The sequence below is a fragment of the Fusarium musae genome, chromosome 5 (assembly GCF_019915245.1).
Source record: "Fusarium musae strain F31 chromosome 5, whole genome shotgun sequence".
NCBI classification, from domain to species: domain Eukaryota; kingdom Fungi; phylum Ascomycota; class Sordariomycetes; order Hypocreales; family Nectriaceae; genus Fusarium; species Fusarium musae.
In genome coordinates, this window is record NC_058391.1 from 2,036,851 (window position 1) to 2,059,008 (window position 22,158).

Consider the following 22,158-nt stretch of genomic DNA (forward strand, 5'->3'; position numbering starts at 1 on the left):
CGGTTCAGTACTGTTACAGATTCAATCACCTTAATACGCTCGAGTTTCATCCAGCACATTCGGCTGCTCTCACGCCTATCAATATTTTGATATATTCTACAGCACTGTTCATGGACTACTCTGCCACAAAAATCGCTACTCTAGCACTCTACAACTTGTGTATAAATGGAGGCAACCAAGAAACCAGCGAAACTTCATTGCCGATTCCTAGCCTTTCTCCAGCGTTGGTCGCCCCTCCATCGTCAAATAATCAACTTGATTACCCAGCCAATCCACCTCCATCACGACCAAAGTTCCTACAGTGTCTGGAACCTGCGATTCCGCCGCCGCCGCAATGTCACCTCCCTGTCCGTTTTGACATAGAACATCCCCCTTTGACTCCAGAGGCGAATTATGCCCATTCCCAACTGTTTCTTTCACATCAAGAAAGGAACTCGCTACCCAATCGGCCTGTATTACATCTCAGGGGCTTGTTCCGCAACAATAAGCTTCTCCCACCAACTGGCCCAGATCCGCATCGACATCGGCGGCTGTCATATCAAATGAGGACGGCACTTGGAAGAAAGGTGCAGCGGCATTGAGCATACTTCTTGCCCACCTTCCTAGCATACGCATCTACGAGGGAGAGATGCTGGAAATTAAGGATCTCCTCGGGGAAAAGATGCTTGAGCTCTACCGTCTTATGGAACACAAAAAACATAAAGATGTTGGGCTTGAGATCTACACTCTCATTGAGAATAATAAAGAGGGTCTTCTTATAGAGCTCGCCGAGAAGATGATGATGCTCTACTTGGAGTTCGGCTTCGGGTTGGTTGGGAAAGGAGACCAGCAGAGAACCATGCTCGAGCGGGAACGGGCAAAGATGGAAAATGTTTTGAGTTGGGTATCGGCCCTCATCCGGTATTGGAGTTAAGATGTATAAAAGTACATTTTGCCGATGCAATAGAGCAAAATCCCCCTCATCACCATCGACATCAGGGGGCAAATCGGAGATTGTAACAAAAGTTTGGCGCACACAGCAATTGAGTGCACCCTCACACATACTTTCGGTCAACCGTTGCCATTCCCTTCACTACAATACTTAGTGTATTCTCAAAATAAATAGCAAGATATCTGTCCTCGACAGGTACCATGACAAGTAGCCTGACACACTTGAACATTCCATGCCTAGATCTTCACTTCTTACCCTCGGCCTCCCTTGTCTTTCCAGCCTGTCCCTTGCCTGGGGCAGCATCAAATTTCGACTTCCAAGTATCCTCCTGTTTGAACATTGTGATGCACTCAGCAGCACTTGGCTGTCCGTATTCAGGATCCGCGCCGCCATCTAGCAACTCCTTGATTTTCTTGTCAATATTGCAATTCAGCTCCCTATAAAAAGGTATTCTGATACAGAACAACTTCAGAGAATGACTCACTTGGATTACTGCATCTTCCTTCTTGAACACCGCCCCAGCGAGAGGACTCTGTCCTCGGTCATTGAGGCGATTAGGGTCCGCACCATGTTGGACGAGGACCTTTACTAAATCGGCATGGCCATGATACGCAGCGAGCATAAGCTTCAGTTGTCAGCACAAGCTTCTTGAGGGGGTGATGCTCGAGATATACTCGGGTGTCATGGGCATACCAGAGTATCTCCCTTGTCGTTTGTCAGATTTGGAGGTAAGCCTGCTGGAAGAGCCTGCTCAAACGTAGCCATGTCTCCCTTTCTCGCCGCATCGTACATCCTACTTGCGAATTCTATCATCTCCGGCGTGAGAGATCCCGCGCGAGCTGGTTGGTTTGAGGCGTCGCTCATGGTGGTGCCTCAATTTCTGCCTTGACTAGTTTATGTGAATTTTTGGTTGGCAAGGTGAATGAGCGCAAAGTTGCAGAATTGTTAGTGAGTCACAAGGAAAGTTTCGATTCTGGGTTCTTCTGGTGTTGTTGTGATGGATGACAGAGAAGAAGCCCGAGTCATCAAGTGAGGTTGAATGAAATGACGTATGCTATTGGTTTGATTCTGACCCTGGCGTAAATGCCAGTAAAGCAGTCTAATGAATGGGACAGTTATGGAAGCGTACTTCAAAGGTCGATGGTAACGCTGTTTTCCTAAAATAATAATATTGCGCAAAACTATTTGCTAAGCTCCCTTTCTTGGTAAATCACATTTGCAGCTGCTCTCGTGTCATTCTTGGTGATATATCAATACTCATACTCAATCTGCATCATGCCTGATGGTAGTCTCTGACCTCAAAATTCATATGCTCAGGTTCCCAGGTTCAGCAATTAATAAGAAAAAGAACAAGGAGAAGAAGCCTCATCACCGACAATGAGTCGCGTGTTTCGCTCATATTCTAACAACGGGGAAATAAAGCGATCGCAATGCATTCTCGTACAGTTGTGTTTACAAGGGGATAGATAGATGATTGTTCAAACCGCCATATGTAGTGCATCAATTCGTTCGTTTCATGCTAACCATTCCTGATCAGTCGAAAAATGGTGAGTATCATCAGAGAACCTACCGTAAGGTACACTCGTATATCTCAAATGTTCATTTCATGCTGCATTTAGTGCAGAAAGTCTGTAATACCATCGCCTTCGCCATTGTCTGGCTCATTTGGAATCGGCGGGTCAGGTTTTGGCGTCTCTGGACGATGCGCGATGCCAATGATCGGGTTCATGGTGATTTTGGTGTGCTCGCCTTTCTTCTGATGATGTTTTGATTGTCTCTTCACGGACAGTTTGATCGAGAGGGCGATGGTTCTTTACTGTCAAACATCAAAGAGGGAGGAGATGTGTGGGATATATAGAAGCAAAAAGTCAACTAATAACGCGGGGGGGCACGTTACGTTACGTTACGTCAAGGTTTTGGAAGCCATCTAAATCATTGGAGGAGTTGAGCCAAAGACAAAAAACGTGTGGTTTACATTCCATCCCATCCAATCCATTTCAACTCAATAATTGCCGCGTGGGTTAATAAGGGGTTGCAGTTGGGTACAGTATGATAAGCATCCATTCGCAGTGAGTGATCAATCATGCGACTTCTTCAAAGCCCAACATCAGTTATGTCTGAGATCCTCAAAAAGGGACGTTAAGTTCCAGGACCATGGATATCATTTAGACAACAATCTATAGTTGGCAGGAGAATGCGGGGGTCGGGGATTGTTTTACAGATCTTTGGTAACATGCATGTCCTTGCTTTTTCCGCGGATCTGGATAATCAATCGTTGGGTAAAGGTCCCTGACTGAGCATAGGGTAAACGAATTGTTATAAGTTATCGATCATGATGCACTGCATTGCACATTGAACCTGGTCTCTATACTTGCATGACATAGGCAACATGATATGATCTGATATGATATCAAGCATGTGATTCGAGCCTCACGACAGGCAACAAAATCGACTGGACCAATGAACCTCTCTTCGTCATTGCTGACTGATACTATCAATTATAGAGACACCTTTTGTCTCTGGAAAAACATCATTTCTTGAAAGAACCGCCTGGACCAGACAAAAATGCTCGTCACTCAACTTTCCCCATCCCATGTGTGTAGCCCCCATCACGATGTGGGAGTCTGACAGGGACAGGGAGCAAGGGCCGAGGAAACCCAATTGGTTGTGACATCCTTGGAGCAGTTGGCAAAAGACAGACAGGCAGACACAAATACATAATTGAAAGTTGACGACTGTGTCTGTTTTCTAAAATTGAGCGAGATCGGCATCTTGGACGTTTCGGGGTCTGCATGATAGCATCAGCCCTTCCAGGACACATTCTTGGAGATCTTCAACACCACGCTTAGATTACCCGAAGCAGCGTTTCGGAAACAACGCGATGGAATAAACCCAGCTAAAATGGGATTGTTGCCAAGTTGCCCATTGCTACGATCTCCATTCCCCTGATATTTTTGTACCTCAGATGCTGTGTGGCTGAACTAACAGTCGGATCCGGCGGGAGAGGGAGGATACTTCGGCTTGTGATCCTACGAAGCAGATGAGGGGTAGCTAATAAGCTCTCTGCTCAAAGCGGTTCACTACCTCATGGCAAATGTTGGTTCTCATCACAATTGATCGGCATCGAAATCTCAAGCTTGTTGGATTTGGCCGAGCTTTCCACTGATGGGTACTCATATGTGAGACTCGAATCCTTTGCGGATCGCTTCTTAGTGGGAGACGTAATATCATATCAGGGCAAAGCGGGTGTCGTGCATGCATGAGACGGACTAGACTGTCTAGATTTGCATCAACTTCTGAGCTGTACGGACGGTGCATGCGGTCACGTCGGATAAAATGGAGGATACAGACAGAGAGAGATCAAAGTCAAAACCAAAAGGTCCACCATGAGTTTGCTTGCATCCATCCATCCTTGAAGGGCGTGTGTGCATAGAGAGGAGGAAGCGCTTTTGTGAGACAAGCAAGTGGATATATGTATCTTCCCCGGAACGCTCAGGGCCAAGAGAGGCCCTTGTTGATCAACTTGAATAAGTATTGAGGTTTTGGAGAAATGATTGACCATCATCGTCGAACAAGTCATGAGAGACAACAGGGTTCGTGTATGACCTCAGAAGTTGGGGACTCACTGACCCAAGGTAAGTATGTATGCATCTCGGACAGGTCACAGGTCCGCCCATTGCGTTGGACAGCGTAACCCTACAGTACTGTACAGTACAGGAGAAATTTCCTTTCCAGTAAAACAATGCGTAGGAATCATCATAACTCATAAAGCATGCCACAAAACTGACTCTTGACAATCCCCAATCTTTGGATGGGAACCCAATCGGCTGGTAGACGGCCAATTTGCGTTGCATTTCAGGCCACCAAACACGTCGGGTGAGCTGCTACCGACCCGATATGAGATGCCATCATGAGAAAAATTGAAAGAAGGGCATTCTCGTAAAATTGAGGCTAGGGTAAAAGTATCATGATATCAGTCCTTGAGGTGTTCTAACATCAGATGTTAGTTGGATCAGCCACAGACGATACATGACGGAGAGATACTGGTACTTGGTTTGAGCCTGTGACTCGGGTGAATCTGTAAGTACAGACTGACTAAGCCCGAGTACCTCCGGCACCTGCACCCGTCTAAACCGTAAGCGGGTCTCCACCAACGGCCGGGTCCTCCCACTGATTGATTCTTCCTCCCCTCCTGCGCTTCAAGGCCTCCTCCTCATCATCATCATGGATGGCCGTGATCCATTAATTATTACACCCCTGTCAACTCTCTTCTTTCCCCCCCGGGGCCCCAATCAAAGCTCCCCATTCTCCAGCTTCGTCCCCTGCCCGTCAGATGTCAAGCATGTCCTGCGTGGCCATCTATGACCTGGAAAATCAAGTAGCTTGCCTATTGATTATGCTAATGATAGTCAGAAAACGACTGTCGACGTGAAATAAGGCCCGACTAGCTAACATGCCACATTCTGAGCCTTCTGGCTCTGGGCGCTATCTGTTTCATGAGCCCTGGGCCTGCTCTCAATTTATCCCTGCGAATCAACGGTTACGATTCGATTCGATTCGGTATTGTACAGTACGCTGCTATGCTATGCTATGCTAGAAACTCCCTCGTTGGCTCTGCCAAGCCCATCAGCACTTTGAGCAATTTGACTCTGCGATTGACTTTGGTAGTGATTACGATTACAATCCTCAGAACCTCTCACAGCACGACTTTGCTAACACAAAGGGAATTATACCTACAGCGGGAGGTGGCGCTAGCAATGCCATGCCCTTCCCGTTTTGGTGGCAGCAAAAAACACTAACACTACCTACATATCGAGATCCATACAAAGATACATCAGACCACTTTTTGCAACGACCATCAACATCCATCGTCACCATCCGAAGCTCCAGAACGTGTCGAAGCTGTCCACCCTTGACTCGTTCTTGGCTGATATCTGCCAACAAGAAACAAGAGCTAAAGAGCTAGCCAACCTTACTTGGGTACCTATACCGATCTCCCCTTCTGTGCCGCCGGCGGAGGACGAGATATCGATGTCCTCCGGGCAGACCACTTCGCTGCCCATCCCATCCCATTCCACTGTCTATCCTGTCTTGTCCGGTCCGTCTTCCTTGCTCTCTTCCGCTCCTTATGCCTCTTCTGAATAGGCAGGGTAGGTTAGGCAATTGGGAACGTCCCCCACGCGCGCCACTATCTTGCCCATTGCTCATCTCATTACCCATCTTGTGTCTGAACTTTGAGCCGCCCAGCCCAGCAACCTGCTACCTACGGTACTACGTGCCATCCAATCCGTGACAGTGGTAGTCTACACCCACGCCCTCGCTCTCGCTCTCGCCCTCAGCCGTGCAGAAAACCTATCCCATCTCCCTCGTACTCCAATTGGATCACCATCCTGCTGTAACCTCTGCTGATCTCCTCAACGGCCGTCTACCCATACGTAGTAGCTCCATGGGCCATGGGTTTACGTTACCCTACCCAATCTGCGGCAAAGACTTCAAACTAAGCCTGGTATAGTATGTACATACATGTCGTAGCATGTAGCAGGTAGGAATTAGCATAGCCTTTCCTTTCCTTTCCCTTCGGCGTTCTCTCACCGCACTCCCCGTTATGCTCTACACCTACCTCTCTTCTCCTCTTTCCTTGGCAACCCCTTCAGGTTTCTCGTATAAGAAGTCTTGGAAGCTCTGCGTATAGAGTTCTCTCCTTTGTTCTTTTCTTCTCATCTCTCATCCCAAGAGTTCAACCTCACTCACAACTCTTACAACCTCATCACTTATATACATATATCCTAATCACCCTTACCCCCCAATGACAGAGGAAGTCAAATCTATCTCGCCCTTCGGCATTGCCCGCTCAACTGTCAAGGGCGAGCCTCTCTCCAAGGAGGAGATCCAGCAGTACAATGACTTCTTCAAGGCCAGCTGCTATCTCTCCTTAGGTATGATCTACCTCAAGGAGAATCCTCTTCTTCGAGAACCCCTCAAAGCCGACCATCTCAAGCTTCGATTGCTTGGCCACTTTGGCTCTGCCCCCGGCCAAATCTTCACATATATGCACTTTAACCGTCTGATCAAGAAGCACGATCTTGACGCTCTCTTCATATCTGGTCCCGGACACGGTGCCCCCGCTGTCCTGTCTCAGTCTTATCTAGAGGGTGTCTACACTGAGGTGTACCCTGACAAGACTCAAGATGCTGAGGGTATGCAAAAGTTCTTCAAGAGCTTTTCGTTCCCAGGTGGAATTGGCTCTCACGCTACTCCTGAAACCCCTGGATCTCTCCACGAGGGTGGTGAGCTGGGTTACTCCATCTCACATGCCTTTGGTGTTGTCTTCGATAACCCCAACTTGATTGCTCTTACTATGGTCGGTGATGGTGAGGCCGAGACTGGTCCTCTGGCTACCGCCTGGCACAGCAACAAGTTCCTCAACCCGATTGTTGACGGTGCTGTCCTCCCTGTTCTTCACCTTAACGGTTACAAGATCAACAACCCCACAGTCCTTGCTCGAATCTCACACCGAGAACTCGAATGCCTCTTCATCGGTTATGGCTGGCAGCCATACTTTGTTGAGGGCGACGATGTTGAGACTATGCACCAGGCTATGGCTGCTACTCTCGAGCACTGCGTGGACGAGATCCGAAAGATCCAGAAGGAGGCTCGTGAGTCCGGCGAGGCCAAGCGACCTCTGTGGCCCATGATCGTTCTCCGAAGTCCCAAGGGCTGGACTGCCCCTCGCAAGGTTGACGATAATTACCTCGAGGGCTACTGGCGAGCTCACCAGGTGCCCATCTCAGACCCCGCCACAAACCCTGCTCACCTCAAGGTCCTTGAGGACTGGATGCGAAGCTACGAGCCCGATCGTCTATTTGACGAGTCTGGCGCGCCTATTGCCTCTCTCCGTGCTCTTGTGCCTGAAGGTAACCGACGAATGAGCGCCAACCCCGTCGCCAACGGTGGTGCGCTTAGGAAGCCGTTGAGAATGCCCAACTTCAAAGACTACGCCATCAAGGTTGACAGCCCCGGAAACGTCATGAACGCCAGCATGACCAACATGGCTGTCTTCCTCAAGGATGTCATTGCTGAGAACCAGACAAACTTCCGTCTCTTTGGTCCTGATGAGACTGAATCTAACAAGCTTGGTGGTGTCTACGCTGCCGGGAAGAAGGTCTGGATGGGCGAGTACTTCGAGGAGGATGACAACGGTGGTAACCTTGCCAAGGCTGGCCGTGTCGTTGAGATGCTTTCTGAGCATAACTGTGAAGGCTGGCTCGAGGGTTACCTCCTCAGTGGTCGCCACGGTCTTCTCAACAGTTACGAGCCTTTCATTCACGTTATTGACTCCATGGTCAACCAGGTATGTTACATGATTTGTCCTAACGTCACTCTTACTGACCGTTCCTATAGCACTGCAAGTGGATCGAGAAGTGTCTCGAGGTTGAGTGGCGAGCCAAGGTTGCCTCTCTCAACATCCTCTTGACTGCCGTTGTCTGGCGTCAAGATCACAACGGTTTCACTCACCAAGATCCCGGTTTCCTCGACGTTGTCGCCAACAAGAGCCCCGAGGTTGTCCGCATCTACCTTCCTCCTGATGGCAACTGTCTGCTTTCTGGTATGTCTAACTCATGATCTTAGTCTGATCTTGACTAACTTGCCACAGTCATGGACCACTGTCTCCGATCAGTCAACTACGTCAACGTTGTTGTTTCTGATAAGCAGGAGCATCTTCAGTACCTCTCCATGGACGCTGCCATTGAGCATTGCACCAAGGGTATTGGTATCTGGCCTCAGTTCTCCACCGATGCTGGACAGGATCCCGACCTGGTCATGGCCTCTTGCGGTGATATCAGCACTCATGAGTCTTTGGCCGCCATTGATCTCCTGCTCGAGCACTTCCCTGAGCTCAAGATTCGATGCGTCAACGTTGTTGATCTCTTTAAGCTGATCCACCCCAGCGACCACCCCCACGGTCTCCCCGACTCTGAGTGGACCAGCCTCTTCACTGATGACACACCTGTCATCTTCAACTTCCACAGCTACCCCTGGATGGTGCACCGCCTGACATACAAGCGTCCTGGTAGCCGCAACCTCCACGTTCGCGGTTACAAGGAGAAGGGCAACATCGATACACCTCTCGAGCTTGCTATTCGCAACCAGACTGATCGATTCAGTTTGGCCATCGATGCTATCGACCGCATGCCTCAACTCCACAACCGGGGCGCCTCGGCCCGCCAGGCTCTGCTCAATGCACAGATCCAGGCCCGCAACGAGGCCTTTGAGACAGGCATGGACCCTCCCTTCCTCAAGAACTGGACCTGGAAGCGCAATGGCCTTTGGAAGAAGGTTGCCGACGGCCTTGTCTCTCGATAGACGAATATAGAAACATTTTACAGGTCAAGGAGAAACGGATGCAGCCCATCGCTGGATATCCCTTCACGGTACCAAAGATTTCTAGACTGAAACGAATAGATGAAATAAATTCAGCGAAAATAAGACGGTGGGCGTTGCTGGGTGGTCGGTTGTCATGTTAACAAGATGTTATTTTCCTATTTCTTCTCATCTTACAAATTTCTACAGTTATGCAATACGAATCGTTCAAAATAGTTCCCATGAAACACTCAATTCTGAACTGCTTCTCTCTTCATATGATACTGCGTCATGCCCAGATCAGGGAACTCACTTGTTCCAACGACCTTGAACCCAAACTTCTCATACAGGCCCCTTCCTTCGCCAGAGCTATTTAGATAAGACATCCAACCTTCTCGGTCGGCTCTCTCAACGCCGAATCTCATAAGCGCAGATCCTACGCCCCGTCGCTGTGCTTCTTTTGCAGTGGCAATCGTGCTTAAGAACCAATGCCTCTCACCAGCAACGTGTTTGAAAGTCTCATCAGCATTCCTCTGAAAGAAATCCGCCGCGGTCGCTTGGTCTCCCGAAGCAGGAAACGTAGAAGGGTCGATCTGCTTTCCTGACAATGGTGGGTTTTCTCTACGTGCCCAGCGCGCCCAGCCGAGGATTTTAGAATCGTCCTCTGCGACGAGCATGAAATTGTCATCCTTGTCGTCGATGTTGGTTTGGAGAAATGAAGCTTGGAAGGCTTGGACATCAGGAGATGATGGGGGGAAGCAACGCTTGTTTAGAGGCGAGGAAGAGAATGCGGAGAAGAAGACGGCGAGCATTTGGGGGATGTCTTCGGGCGTTGCTGGGCGGACTGTTAAGGGTGACATGACTGCGGGTGGTGAAAGGTTGAAGTTGTGATTTAGGTAGAATGGAGAGAACGTTGGTTTAAGTTCTTTGGCCAATGGGGTGAGTCACGCCGATAAAACAAGAACATATGTTGAGATATCAACCGGTCAGCCACAAGCACTGATACAGAGATCACTTTTGATACTATAACCAACACAACAGAAAACTAAGCCAGCACGAGAGTGTAAGTTGGAAAATTGACTAGCCTTTATAATTCACTACTACAGGTATTGGTCAACTCAATCATAGCTTGTGATTCGCCCGATAACGAAAGAACGGCGACTATATTCTCCAACTAGGTCAGGTTCCTGACTAGTTCAAACGCTCTCGTAGTGTTCTCATGATTAATTCCGACTTCCTAAACGCCCCATTGCCAAACCGACCCATCACCGTGCTATATCGCTCTAATCGAGATGACTGCTTTTACAGCTACAGAGCCTTGACTGACTGAAAGAAGGGGTTTGCTTGCAGCTCAGCGTTTGCCCCGACAAGCTCTTTCAAAGCAGCGACTTGCTCCTCGCGGCTCATATTCCCTGCCTTGACCTTATCCTTCCACTCCACCAAGACTCGCTTGAGCATGGCACTACCCGTCTCAACATCTTGCTTGCTGTACTGTAGTGCTAAATCCTCGTGCTTGGTGGTGAAGTCCTCAAGCTCGTCTGCCTTGCGTTTGGCCATACGGACAACCTTGTCCGGGAAGCGGACCAGCTCAGCGACGTGGATGCCGAAACTCTGGTCACACACACCTGGTGCGACCTTGTACAGCAACGTCACTTCGCGCTTCGCATCCGCTTCTGAAGCCGCTGCTGCGCTAGTGCCGCCGATGTGTGCCGTGACATGGAGATTCTGTACTTGGGGATACTGGTCGGCGAGAGCTGTGAGTTCGTGGAAGTGAGTGGCAAACATGGCAGAGCAGCCAATCTCCTTTACAATGTGCTCTGAGATGGCCCATGCAAGACCGAATCCGTCATATGTCGATGTGCCACGTCCAAGTTCATCAATAATGATCAAGGACTCTGCTGTAGCTGACTTGAGGATATTGGCAGTTTCAAGCATCTCGGCCATGAAAGTCGAGACACCCTTGAGCTGCGAATCGCTAGCACCTACACGTGCCAAAATGGAGTCATAAATGGTCAACTCGGCTTCTGCACAAGGTACGAAACACCCGACCTGCGCCATAAGTGCTATGACACCCGTTTGTCGGATGTAGGTTGACTTACCGCCCATATTGGGGCCGGTAATGATGAGGAAAGACGACTTATCCCGAGTAAGCTCAATATCGTTTGTGATAAACTGAACATCGTCCTGGAGTTCCATGCAAGGATGACGGGCTTCGCGAAGTATCGTCTGGCCCTCTCCACGAGCGTGGATCTTGGGTCGGACATACGACTCAGGGGCATGGACTGCGGCGTGCGATAGGGAAACGATTACGTCAAGGTGGGCAAGAACACCAGCTAGGCGCTCTAGAACTGGGCAGTAGGAGGAAGCGACTTGGACAACTTCGTGGACAAGACTACTTTGTGTTCTGTTGTAGTTCTGAGATAGCTGATCATACTCGCGACGATAAGCCTGCAACTTCTTGGTGGTGAAATAAACACCGTTCTTTTGTGTCGAGCACTCTTGGTACTTGGAGTTGTTTCGAATGCAGCCAGCCTCTTGTCGTGTGAGACGCATGCAAACTCCGTGTACCTTGTGGCTGGTCTCAAGGAAGATCTTCTTGTCGGCATCTTGACCTAGGTCTTTAGCCGAGGCCATAAACTCGGCACGAATATCCTTGTCGAGCTGATCAAGTTTCTTTCGGATGATACGCAAGCTTTTGTCAAAATCGGCTTTAATGATGTACTCGTGTCGGTCAAGAGCGTCGAGATCAACAGTTTGCTCCACCATATCCTGCAACTTGCCCAGGCTATCAGAAAGGTCACGGAGCTTGATAGAGTATGCCTCGTCGAGGGGGTCTTTGTAATTCTCATCCATGACACCTTCAAATGTGCCAATAAAGCCAGGTAGACGGATGACAACCTGATATGCACGGACGACGTCCTCCAGGTTAGCCTTGCCTCGCTGGAAGCGCTTTGAAAGTCTGTAAAGGTCAGGAATGGATCGAAGGTGTTCCTCCTGGAGTGTCTGTCGAAGTTCAGTATCAACATAGAAAGCTTCTACCAACTGCTGACGCTTCTCAATTTCCGTCTTGCTCATCAAAGGCTGTTTCAACCACTGTGCCAGGAGTCGACTACCAACTGGTGTCTTGCAGTGGTTGAGTACACCAAAGATGCTCATCGTTTTGGATCCATCTCGAGGACCTGGCATAAGGTTAAGGGCCTTTAGAGCAGCAGCATCTAGCTTCATGAAGTGTGCCAGGTCGTGTTGATATAGCTGATATTGGCCAAAGTTGGAAGGATCCTGCAGAACGCCGAGATACTTGATCAGAGATGCAGCAGATCCCATGGCCAGCTTCAGATCAGTTTGTGGGAGTAGGGAAGCCGATCGCTCATCCTTGAGCAGACGTGCCAGGTCTTGTTCAATATCACGGGTACCAAAGTCGCCAGCTGGTCTCTCTGCGATAGCCACACCGCAATTATCAATAATCTTCTTCAGCTTGGACAATTCGGGATCCTTCTCCTTTTCACCCTTGTCGATCTGTATCAAGCACTCACGGACACCGAGCTGGATAAGCAGTGCCTCAAAGTTGGAGTAGAGGTCGTTGTCGAGAAATTCGCTTACACCAAGCTCGCGGACGCTGGCATCGGCGAAGCAAACGCCGACATTTCGAGCTTCGGAGGCCTTTGTGGAGATTTTGACAGCGAGAATCATAGGCGCAGACTCAATCTGGCCCCCAAGGTCGTCCTCGACATCCTGTAAGTTACCTGGCGAAGCTTGCTTGATACACTGCCAGTTCATGCGGCCAGAAGGGCTCTGCCAAATCTCTATGCGCTTTCCCAATTTGAGTAGGGCTTCTCGAAGGAATTGTCGGAATACGGTCATGGTCATGGTGACTGAGGGTAGCCCAGAGTTGTCATTTCGGCCGAGTTGTCGTACAACTGAAGTTGTCTTGTAGACCTGTGGCATGGTGTTAGCAGTGCTTAGACTGGCATTGCAGGAGTGGCATACAGTTTTGGCGATGTATGTGGCATCTCGACCATGTGAAGTATACCAGTCTCCTCGGTCAAAGATGCGGATTGTGTCTTCGTTAACGGCTGGCAATGATTTGTAGAAGCGAATGAAGCCGCCCTCGTCATCGAGCTGGACAGAGAGAATTAGTTGGGTGTATTTCGAAGTAATTATTTCTCGATGTGTACCTTTAGTTCTGGTCGTGAAGCCATAATAACTCGATTGTCTTGTGAACTCCTGAGACCAAGTCAATCAACAACGTAAGGGTCGAGCTCGTCGTAGTAAAAGTGCCTGAGAGACGTGGTACTTGTCGCGTCACTAGCTCCCGCATTGGCCCGGAGACGCGTTTTTGTGGGGTCTCGATTAAAGTGGTGACGCGAAACCATGACTCTACATAAACCGATGCGTGCATAATACTTGCATAAATACACACATATGCCTTCCTAGGAACGCACAACCATTCTCAGGCCTAGTGATGGTGATTCGTGATTGGCCAATTGACACAAAAGCCAGCGGGCATCAGTGACGGTGCCTCTATTGGAAAGGTAGAGCTGCCCTCTTACGTCGCCGTTTCTTCACGTGTCAAACCATGACAGAAATCACTGCGTCTCTATTGACATTGCACGATTTATCGTTAAACACGTAGTCTTCCTTTCGAGATCGCGTTAAATGTTCAACAGCAGCTAGCTCAGGAACCCTTGACATGGCTAAGCTGAAGAGCTGCCACCATGCCAGCAGAAGACAGCTTCAGCTCAAGAAAGGCATGGCAGACGCGGCAGACTGCAAATGTCTCGAGACCAGGAATTATAATCCGAGACATTTCTCCAGACTATCGATCTTCACATGGTGATAACCAATCAGAGGCGCGCTATCAAGAAGTTCAGTTGCCAGGATAGACTTTCAGTCAACCACGCCCACAACTCTACTGGGTAAGTTAGCTGGGATATGTTGAGATCTCATTTGACTAGCGTCAGCCGGCCCGTGTCGTTGCTTTGAGACTTCTTATCACGAACATGGTAGGGGTGTGAATCTCGGGCCGTGGGGGCTTGAGAATCACTGCCTATCGTACCGTACCGTACGTGATCATTTCTCGTTTTGTGGCGAGCGACTATTGAGAAGAACTATTTGTGATGTGTGCTGACGAGTCACTAGTTCCTTCCTGCACGGAGATTCACTGCGAAGTCATGAATTGAGTGAAAGACAATGAGATTGTATTCGCAATGCTCGTACGGAGTATTGGGCCAAGTAATGGACGAACTCAATGCTTCTTCTCCAAGTGGAAGCTGGAAGCTGGAAAATAGAGTCGTTTTTAACCTTGTTTTTAACTTCTGCCAAGTGGGTATTTCTCCTTTTTTTTGGGGGTTTTTTTTTTTTTAACAGCAAAAGAGCCGCAAACTAAATCTGCAACTTGAAGCTAACTAATTCTTTACACAGATGAAAGTGACCATGGCATTGTCAGTCAACACGTGCAGTCAAGAACAAGTTGTGCTTGAATATTCCATGTCTTGGCGACAAGGATTAAAACGCTCGACATTGACCATCCGGGTTCTCACTAAAGGCCCAAAATGGAAAACTACCGATTCATAGTGGACACAGACAGACACAGATACCTCGAGGCCATCAAGGTCCTCAAGGTTCTCACAGCCAATCCCACTATTTTCTCTATCATGGCTGCGATTATTGGCTTCTCGATGGCGCCTGGAGGAGACGACTTTCTCTGGGTAAGATGGAGGCTGAGACATTAACTTTTGCTCTCCCTCTTTGTTTCTGTGCGCTTTGATTAAGAGTTTGGATTACTTTACTCCATACATTACATTGGAATACATATCAACTTTCTTCACTGCTACCTACCTACCTTACCCAGTATCTTAAAGTCTTCCTCCTCAAGCAACCCTTTTGGACAGTTTCAAGTCCCCCCCCTCCTCCTCCTAACTGACTCGAAACGAACTCTAAACTCTGAACTCTCTCTTCCTGGTTCAGAGACGCAAGCTAGCGATTTAAGCATAAATTTCGACGCCCTCTCTCGGCTCTCCTGTGCCGTACTCAACGTTCAAACAGTCGATCTCGTGCCGTTGCCCGTCCGCCTCTCGCCTACTGGTCAATCTCAAGATGTACACTTCCGTTTTGTCACTCGCCGGATGGGGCCTTGCCTTCTCTGCGGCCTCTGCTGCTGCCAGCAATGTCCACATCGCCCCTAGAGCTACCCAGGCTCCCTCGACCACTGCTGTCAGCCCCGAGGTAACTGCTATCACAGGATGCCACCTCCATGCCTCTGAACTGTTAGCAAATACCTCTCGCGTATCGAATTTACGGTTGACTAACGCCCCTTCAGATATTGTTTCGCTGGTGAGACCGAGTACTTGGTAGATGTCAAGGTCACTGGAACCACAGACGTACCTTCGCAGTACACCGACTGCCATTCCCATGACTCTAATATGTAAGCTACTCAGTGTGCCCTACCATTGGCCTCTCCTAAATATTGTGTCCTAGGTTTTGTGTAGACTCTGATGGTGGAGATGTTTCTGTTCAAGCTGAAGGTGCTGAGTCAGAAGAGGACCACGCAACAGAAGGTGAAGATCATGGCCACGACCACGATCATGCGGGAGCAAGTAGCACGGAAACTGCAGCCGCCGCTGGAAACACCAAAGAAGCTGAGAACGAGCACTGTCATTTCCATGCTGGTGTTGAGTAAGTCGCTTCCTTCACTTCCACATACTCCATCAACACCCGCTAATGGATCTATCTATGTAGACACTGCACAGGCCACAGCGATTCTGAGTCCAGCGAGTCGGAGTCTGGTTCTTCCTCCTCTGCATGCCAGCCCAGAAGGAGAGACTATGATGTCGGTCTCCGTGTTGGTCTGCTCTTCGTTATCCTAGCCACAGGTGCTCTGGGTGTCTTTGGCCCCATCCTGCTGCACAAGATGATGCCCAGCAAACTCAACATTGTCCTCATTGTATTAAAGCAATTTGGAACTGGTATTATAATCTCTACCGCCTTTGTTCACGTATGTGAAATTATCTACCTACCCTTACAAACGATTGCTAACTAATATCTCTAGCTGTACACCCACGCATTCCTCATGTTCGGCAACCAATGTATTGGAGAGCTGGGTTATGAAGCTACGACATCCGCTCTTGTTATGGCTGGTATATTCCTTTCTTTCCTTGTCGAGTACATCGGCAACCGCATTGTTCTCGCGAAGACAAAAGCTTCAGCCAGTCTTTCTGATGCTGAAAAGAAAAGCGCCTGGTTGTCCACTGAGGTTGTCAGTGTTCTTGTCATGGAGATGGGTATCCTATTCCACTCTCTTCGTAAGTGATCCCTCTATCTTCTCACTGACTGAGTGGTTGGCTAACATTACTGCTAGTGATCGGCTTAACGCTCGTTGTAGCGGGTGACGAATACTTCCTAACCTTATTCGTCGTCATTCTTTTCCATCAGATGTTTGAAGGCATCGCTCTTGGAAGCCGAATCGCCACCATCGGTACCTCTAACGATAGTCACGCCTCTCCCGTGGTCCGCGTCTCCCAGGACACTTCCTCCGCTCAAGATTCAGACAAGGCTCCCGCTTCCACTGAGACGATCCCTAACGAGGAATCGGCCCCTATTGGTTTGACCATGAAGAAGAAACTCGGCCTTGCCTCTCTCTTCGCCTTCATTACCCCTATCGGCATGGCCATTGGCATCGGTGTCTTGCAACAATTCAATGGTAACGACAAGTCTACACTCATCGCAATCGGTACCCTCGACGCCGTCTCCGCAGGTATCCTCATGTGGGTTGGTCTTGTGGAGATGTGGGCTGCAGACTGGATGTCAGGGGGCCATGGCCACAAGGCTGAACTCGCTGACGCCAACCTGCTCACTACCGTTCTGGCCGGCACTGGTCTGGTTGCTGGCCTGGTGGTGATGAGTCTTTTGGGTAAGTGGGCATAGATTTGGGTTTGTCTGGAATGCTTTACAAATTTTGTTTTCATGATAATGCGATTGGCTAAGGAGTTTGGTACCTGTATTTACGGAGTTCGTGTCAGGAGCATATGCAGTTGGGTTTGCCCTGTTAACGGGGGGCCATAACTGTTTGGGTCTATACTACAAACGGCATTGCTAGGATAGAGCAAATCGAAACGAGGTAAATGATGATTGATCACATCACTGCGTGTGCCCGTGTTTGTGACCAAGGAACGATTCATATCGACCCAAGCCAAGTGCCGAATCCCCCTCAGGGCAGTACCCTTACGTTACCGATTAACCTTTTATGAGCCCCTTTCCAAGACTCGGCGTCTGGTACTTGGGTGCTCTGTACTTCAATGTCGAGTTGCGTGTACCATTGTACGGCAGCACCTGGATGCTGCTGGCTGTAGGGCTGTTCATGACATCCCAGTGATCGGAGATGTGTGGATTTCCGTAAGGCCGAAGAGCTGCGAAACGCATTCTTCACAACTGTCAGAATCTTCTACCGGTAGAATTAGAAGGCACTCACGTGTAGTTCCCAGGAGCTATTCTTGTGCCGTTGGCGAGCTTGCCAAACCACCAAAATACGTGAAATCCTCGTGATTGTTGTTTGAGCGGGAATGGCAATGTGTCATTCGGATCGTTGACAGTGGGATCGAAGAACCAGAATTCCTCCGCATCCCGCATTGTTGTTGCTGAACCAATAAATCCATGTCTTCCTACCCGTGGAGGATAAGTCCATAGGGATTCTGACCAACCTTGTTCGAAGATCTGCTATTTATCAGTTGTCATGAACGACGAGAGTTGACAGATAACTTACGTCCCACCTGAGATTGTCGCAAGCATATGATGTCCTACCACCAATTTCAATAAAGTCACTCGCATCTCTATCGATATTGAAAGACCATCTACACCGTCGTCAGCAAAACCTATGCACAGATTGAGTCACATACGCTGAATCTTTGTCGGGATCTGTAACAAACGGATCAACAATGAACATATTGTCAAATGCTTTCTCGGTATCATATGCAGCTCCTGCCAAGATCTCTGTAAGCTAGGCTTGTAATTACTCCACAAAGAGCCAACAAACCTCCGTATGGGATAGCCAATTTCTCCCCATGATCGGAATTGATCAATACCTTGCCACTGTATAGCGGCAGGTAGTCATCGTCAACGTCGGGAAGCCCAAAAGTAACACTAGTCACTGTAAGCGGCCAAGCTTCTGGCACCAACTCAGACCTACCTCAACTCTCTTGTCTCTCCGGGTTCAATTAGAACCCTGTGCGGGAGTCTCACAGGAGGGACAATGTTTTTGGGCTCAATAGCATAGAGTAAAGCCACTCCATATTCGGGATCGTATATGTTGAAGCCAGCTTGGGGTTCAAGCTTAAAGGTGTATTCGTGTGCTATACCGTCAGTATTGGTGATGTTGAAACTCCATCGAGGCCGAAACAGCTCTGTATCCATGAGAGAAAAAGGCTCATACTCGAGTTGAGTATCATAGTTGAGGACTTTCCAGGCGTCAACCAGTCCAGTACCAACCTGGAAAGGCGAGGCTTTATACTTGCGCATTAGACGATTATTGACGAACGGTAGGGTCGTTCCACTCGATGCGATGCGATCTCTGAGCATTTTGGCAAAGCCTGCACCATTGAAAGCACGACCGCCGTACCGACCCACGAACAAAGCCGCAATGCCTGCAATGTAGGGCGCCGACATGGATGTCCCACTCAGCTCCTCGTAGCTTTGGTTCAGTACAGTGCTCATGATCATATATCCAGGGGCGGTAATGTCAGGTTTAAGAAGTAACTCGTTGGTTGGGCCCCATGTTGTGAAATAGACGGGAAGTGGCCCGAGATCCTCGCCAGTCCTGTTAGCATTTGGCTTCGTAGTAACATTAGCAGCGGCGACAGCTAAAACTCCTCTGCCAACAGCTCCGCTACTGGAGTAGAACGGTCCAAACTCTCCTTCGTTACCAGCTGATGCTATCACGACGACGCCCTTGTCTACCAGTCGGCTGGCTAACATAGCCCAGGGATTATCTGACCAGCCATTAGGTTGACCAATGCTCGAGGTGATGACATCTGCCTTGAGGTCCCTATCAGCAGTAACTCATACTTGTGCACAATATTACTTACTCCCGCATTGTAAGCATCACACAGTGCTTGCATGATAGTCTCTTCGTCAGTCTCCCACGGATCCTGGCGATTCTTAGCTACAGAACTCGTGAAATAATCATCAGTGGTCTCGAATCCTTACATCAGAGAAAACCTTGTATATGAGAAGTTCGGCCTCGGGGGCAACTCCAGTAAGCCTGAGGTCCATGTCATTAGGACTATATTGCATCCGCCTTAAACGGGACTAACCATTCATTCTTAGCAGCAATGATACCTGCAACGTGAGTTCCATGGCCTTGGTAGTCCATAGGATCATTATCGGGCTGCTTGGGATGCATTCTCTCATTATGGGTTTCCCCTGGATGTGATGTAAGCCCTTCATCATAGAAATAAATCCACGAAACCTACAGTCTGCTCCGACAAGATCATAACCCCCTTTAACTTTGCATCCAGGTCCAAAACAGCCTCCGAGCTTTACAAAATTAGTACATGAATAGAACCAGCTTCAGATTGAACATACCGCTTTGTGAGTATAGTCAATGCCGGTGTCAATTATCGCAACAGTTGAACCCTTTCCACGAATACCGGCAGCATGGAGTTTGTCAACACCCGTCCAATGATGAATAGAATAGTTCCTTATAGATGAAGATGGGCCCTTCTCTGAGAACTCGACTTTTGGCATGGCCACTTTGTGGGCCTGCCACACGTTCACGACCCCTTCCATCTGGAGCAATGTATCCATATTATCTGTGTCAGTTTCAACCACCATCCCGTTGAAAACATCACTACAATCAAAGCTCTGGAACAAAGGCCTTTTTCGATCAGGTTTCATGAGGAGTTGGCGTGTCACTGTGGTCGTGCCTTGATTCTGCGAGTGTAAGTAATTGGCTCGAGGATAGGAGTGGCTTCTTTACCGGCTCGACTTCAATAATGAACTTGCGGGTGTTTCCAGTGCTTGCTCGACCAGTTCTTGAGGAAAGAGCAGCTAGTTTATTGACAGCCTCGACGCCAACGGCCACTGATGCCGCAACCAATAAGACTTTCAACAGATTGTATGGCTTCATGGTGGCGGTGGTTTGAACGAATGATAGGGTATGAGGAATCGCTAGTGGGAAAAAGAGCTAAGGCCAGGAGAACATATATCTCACTCGTTATATTTGCATCGTATTGGTGCTTCTTCGGAATATTAGCATGGTCGGCAAGGTCTCGGAAGGATGCATTGTTCACGTTACAGTCCTCATTTGGACCACGGATAGGGGTAACAAGTGCGTCTTAATCCAGTTGCCGTTCCGTGATTCAACGTTGAATGTCTTTGTGTCACAGAAAGGGTATTCTTTCCCTGCCTCTTCATGTAGCGAATGTCCTTGGCCGAAGACTACAAGGTTAGCCAAGACATCTTTTTGAAGGTTGCCTCGGTGTACGGCTAAGCACATGGACCTGAGTCGTGGATGGGCTGTACTGGCTTCTACTTGGAGAACACCGTGGCATCCCCTAAGATTTGAGAATGTAGCAAGCCTATGTTGAGAGGACCCCGTTTGATAACTGGGCGTGACGGGAGATTCTTGTGCTGTCCAACGGCCGAGTTTGATATATATGAGTTATCCGGAAATTGCCATTGCCGGATCGTTTTCATGTAACGCAAACGGCCTTTTGGGCCTCTATATCACTGTAATAGGCCGGCTGCAACACGTACTCTCGAACAAGAGCGTTGTGATCCCGAAGCTGTGTGACATTTCTCAAGATCTAGCGAGAGATCCGGCAATGACAAGGAAGCACATCAAGACGGACATACTTTCTGTTGCATCTTCGGGACGTGGATAGGGGATCTTGTGTCGAGAGAATGATGTATCCATCGACAAACGTGTAACAGGCATTCATAGGGAGCGAGCAGTGCTATAACGGAAAGTTGTGCTTGCTATGATTAATCTGTGTTGTTTCTTGTGTAACTTGGTGCATCAACGAAATGATACCGAATGTATTCGACGAAGAATCAAAGCAAAGTGCCCAAGGTACCTAGGTAACTAACTTGTCCATAATCACGAGTGTAAGGGATGCGGTTCAAGGTGGCAGCTCACGTGAACAATACAATGATGCAATGCAGTGCGAGGAAGGTGCACTTTCAGTTTGACAAGCTGCTGATGACAGGTCCAGGTAAAGTAGTCGCGATACACCACACCACCTCATGCAAGCCACAATGATATTTTGATTGCTTATCTTATCTTACTTATTGCTTCTCATGTGGCAGATTCGATTTGTTCAACAACCGCTTGTAGCATTTTAATGTCTTGGATATGCTTCTTCGGCTGGGCAAGAGTACATCGATATCTGTCTACCTACAAATCTATCGTTTCTCGACTGCAGGCTCCGAATTCACCCTTGATCATAAACAGGAATATCTTGAAACACCTCCAAGAGCCAGGCTCTCTATTAAGCGACAATGCACTAACAAGCAATAGATTACCAAAGTTTCTATTCATTAACCAAAATGAGCTTCGCTCTTATTGTTTCTATCAACTCTAACTGGCCAGAGCTTGAGCCGGATCCGAGTCCGTGCCTGACGATCTCTCAGCCGGTCTACCTGACTCGTTGTGATAATCCCAAACCAAGCCACATGGCCAAAGTAGTCAATCTTTGGACGTTTTTGGCTTGAAACGGCGAAGAGAAACCTTTGCAAGTACGGAGTATTCTCATCCAAGTTCATCGGTCTAGAAGCCGTGAGCTGCGCCACTTTATTCATGTTGGTAAAAACTCTGTCGATGAATAGCAAGCAACAGGCTAAAACTACCAGTGATAGCCGGGCAAGAGGACGAG

The 22,158-nt window shown here is 48.7% G+C and overlaps 7 protein-coding genes across 7 annotated transcripts; 2 read left to right on the plus strand and 5 right to left on the minus strand.

Annotated features, from left to right (window-relative positions):
- Positions 1-1,175: 1,175 nt before the first annotated feature.
- J7337_007036 (uncharacterized protein) lies at positions 1,176-1,795 on the minus strand (the record flags this gene model as incomplete). Its single annotated transcript, XM_044824692.1, has 2 exons — positions 1,176-1,556; positions 1,625-1,795. 2 exons carry the CDS (start codon positions 1,793-1,795, stop codon positions 1,176-1,178), a joined length of 552 nt encoding a protein of 183 aa, XP_044680349.1.
- Positions 1,796-6,737: 4,942 nt separating this feature from the next.
- J7337_007037 (uncharacterized protein) lies at positions 6,738-9,295 on the plus strand (the record flags this gene model as incomplete). Its single annotated transcript, XM_044824693.1, has 3 exons — positions 6,738-8,282; positions 8,333-8,537; positions 8,586-9,295. 3 exons carry the CDS (start codon positions 6,738-6,740, stop codon positions 9,293-9,295), a joined length of 2,460 nt encoding a protein of 819 aa, XP_044680350.1.
- Positions 9,296-9,543: 248 nt separating this feature from the next.
- Positions 9,544-10,152, minus strand: J7337_007038 (uncharacterized protein; the record flags this gene model as incomplete). Its single annotated transcript, XM_044824694.1, has 1 exon — positions 9,544-10,152. The coding sequence occupies one exon, from the start codon at positions 10,150-10,152 to the stop codon at positions 9,544-9,546; it is 609 nt and encodes a 202-aa protein (XP_044680351.1).
- A 448-nt stretch (positions 10,153-10,600) lies between these two features.
- On the minus strand, positions 10,601-13,491 carry MSH2 (MutS-like protein; the record flags this gene model as incomplete). Its single annotated transcript, XM_044824695.1, has 3 exons — positions 10,601-13,228; positions 13,280-13,411; positions 13,468-13,491. The coding sequence occupies 3 exons, from the start codon at positions 13,489-13,491 to the stop codon at positions 10,601-10,603; spliced, it is 2,784 nt and encodes a 927-aa protein (XP_044680352.1).
- Positions 13,492-15,388: 1,897 nt separating this feature from the next.
- On the plus strand, positions 15,389-17,215 carry J7337_007040 (uncharacterized protein; the record flags this gene model as incomplete). The annotated part of the gene is made up of 6 exons (XM_044824696.1): positions 15,389-15,558; positions 15,612-15,716; positions 15,770-15,967; positions 16,031-16,286; positions 16,341-16,593; positions 16,650-17,215. 6 exons carry the CDS (start codon positions 15,389-15,391, stop codon positions 17,213-17,215), a joined length of 1,548 nt encoding a protein of 515 aa, XP_044680353.1.
- Positions 17,216-17,524: 309 nt separating this feature from the next.
- Positions 17,525-17,917, minus strand: J7337_007041 (uncharacterized protein; the record flags this gene model as incomplete). Its single annotated transcript, XM_044824697.1, has 2 exons — positions 17,525-17,711; positions 17,760-17,917. 2 exons carry the CDS (start codon positions 17,915-17,917, stop codon positions 17,525-17,527), a joined length of 345 nt encoding a protein of 114 aa, XP_044680354.1.
- A 552-nt stretch (positions 17,918-18,469) lies between these two features.
- On the minus strand, positions 18,470-20,411 carry J7337_007042 (uncharacterized protein; the record flags this gene model as incomplete). The annotated part of the gene is made up of 5 exons (XM_044824698.1): positions 18,470-19,328; positions 19,597-19,705; positions 19,756-19,819; positions 19,868-20,215; positions 20,262-20,411. The coding sequence occupies 5 exons, from the start codon at positions 20,409-20,411 to the stop codon at positions 18,470-18,472; spliced, it is 1,530 nt and encodes a 509-aa protein (XP_044680355.1).
- Positions 20,412-22,158: the final 1,747 nt, after the last annotated feature.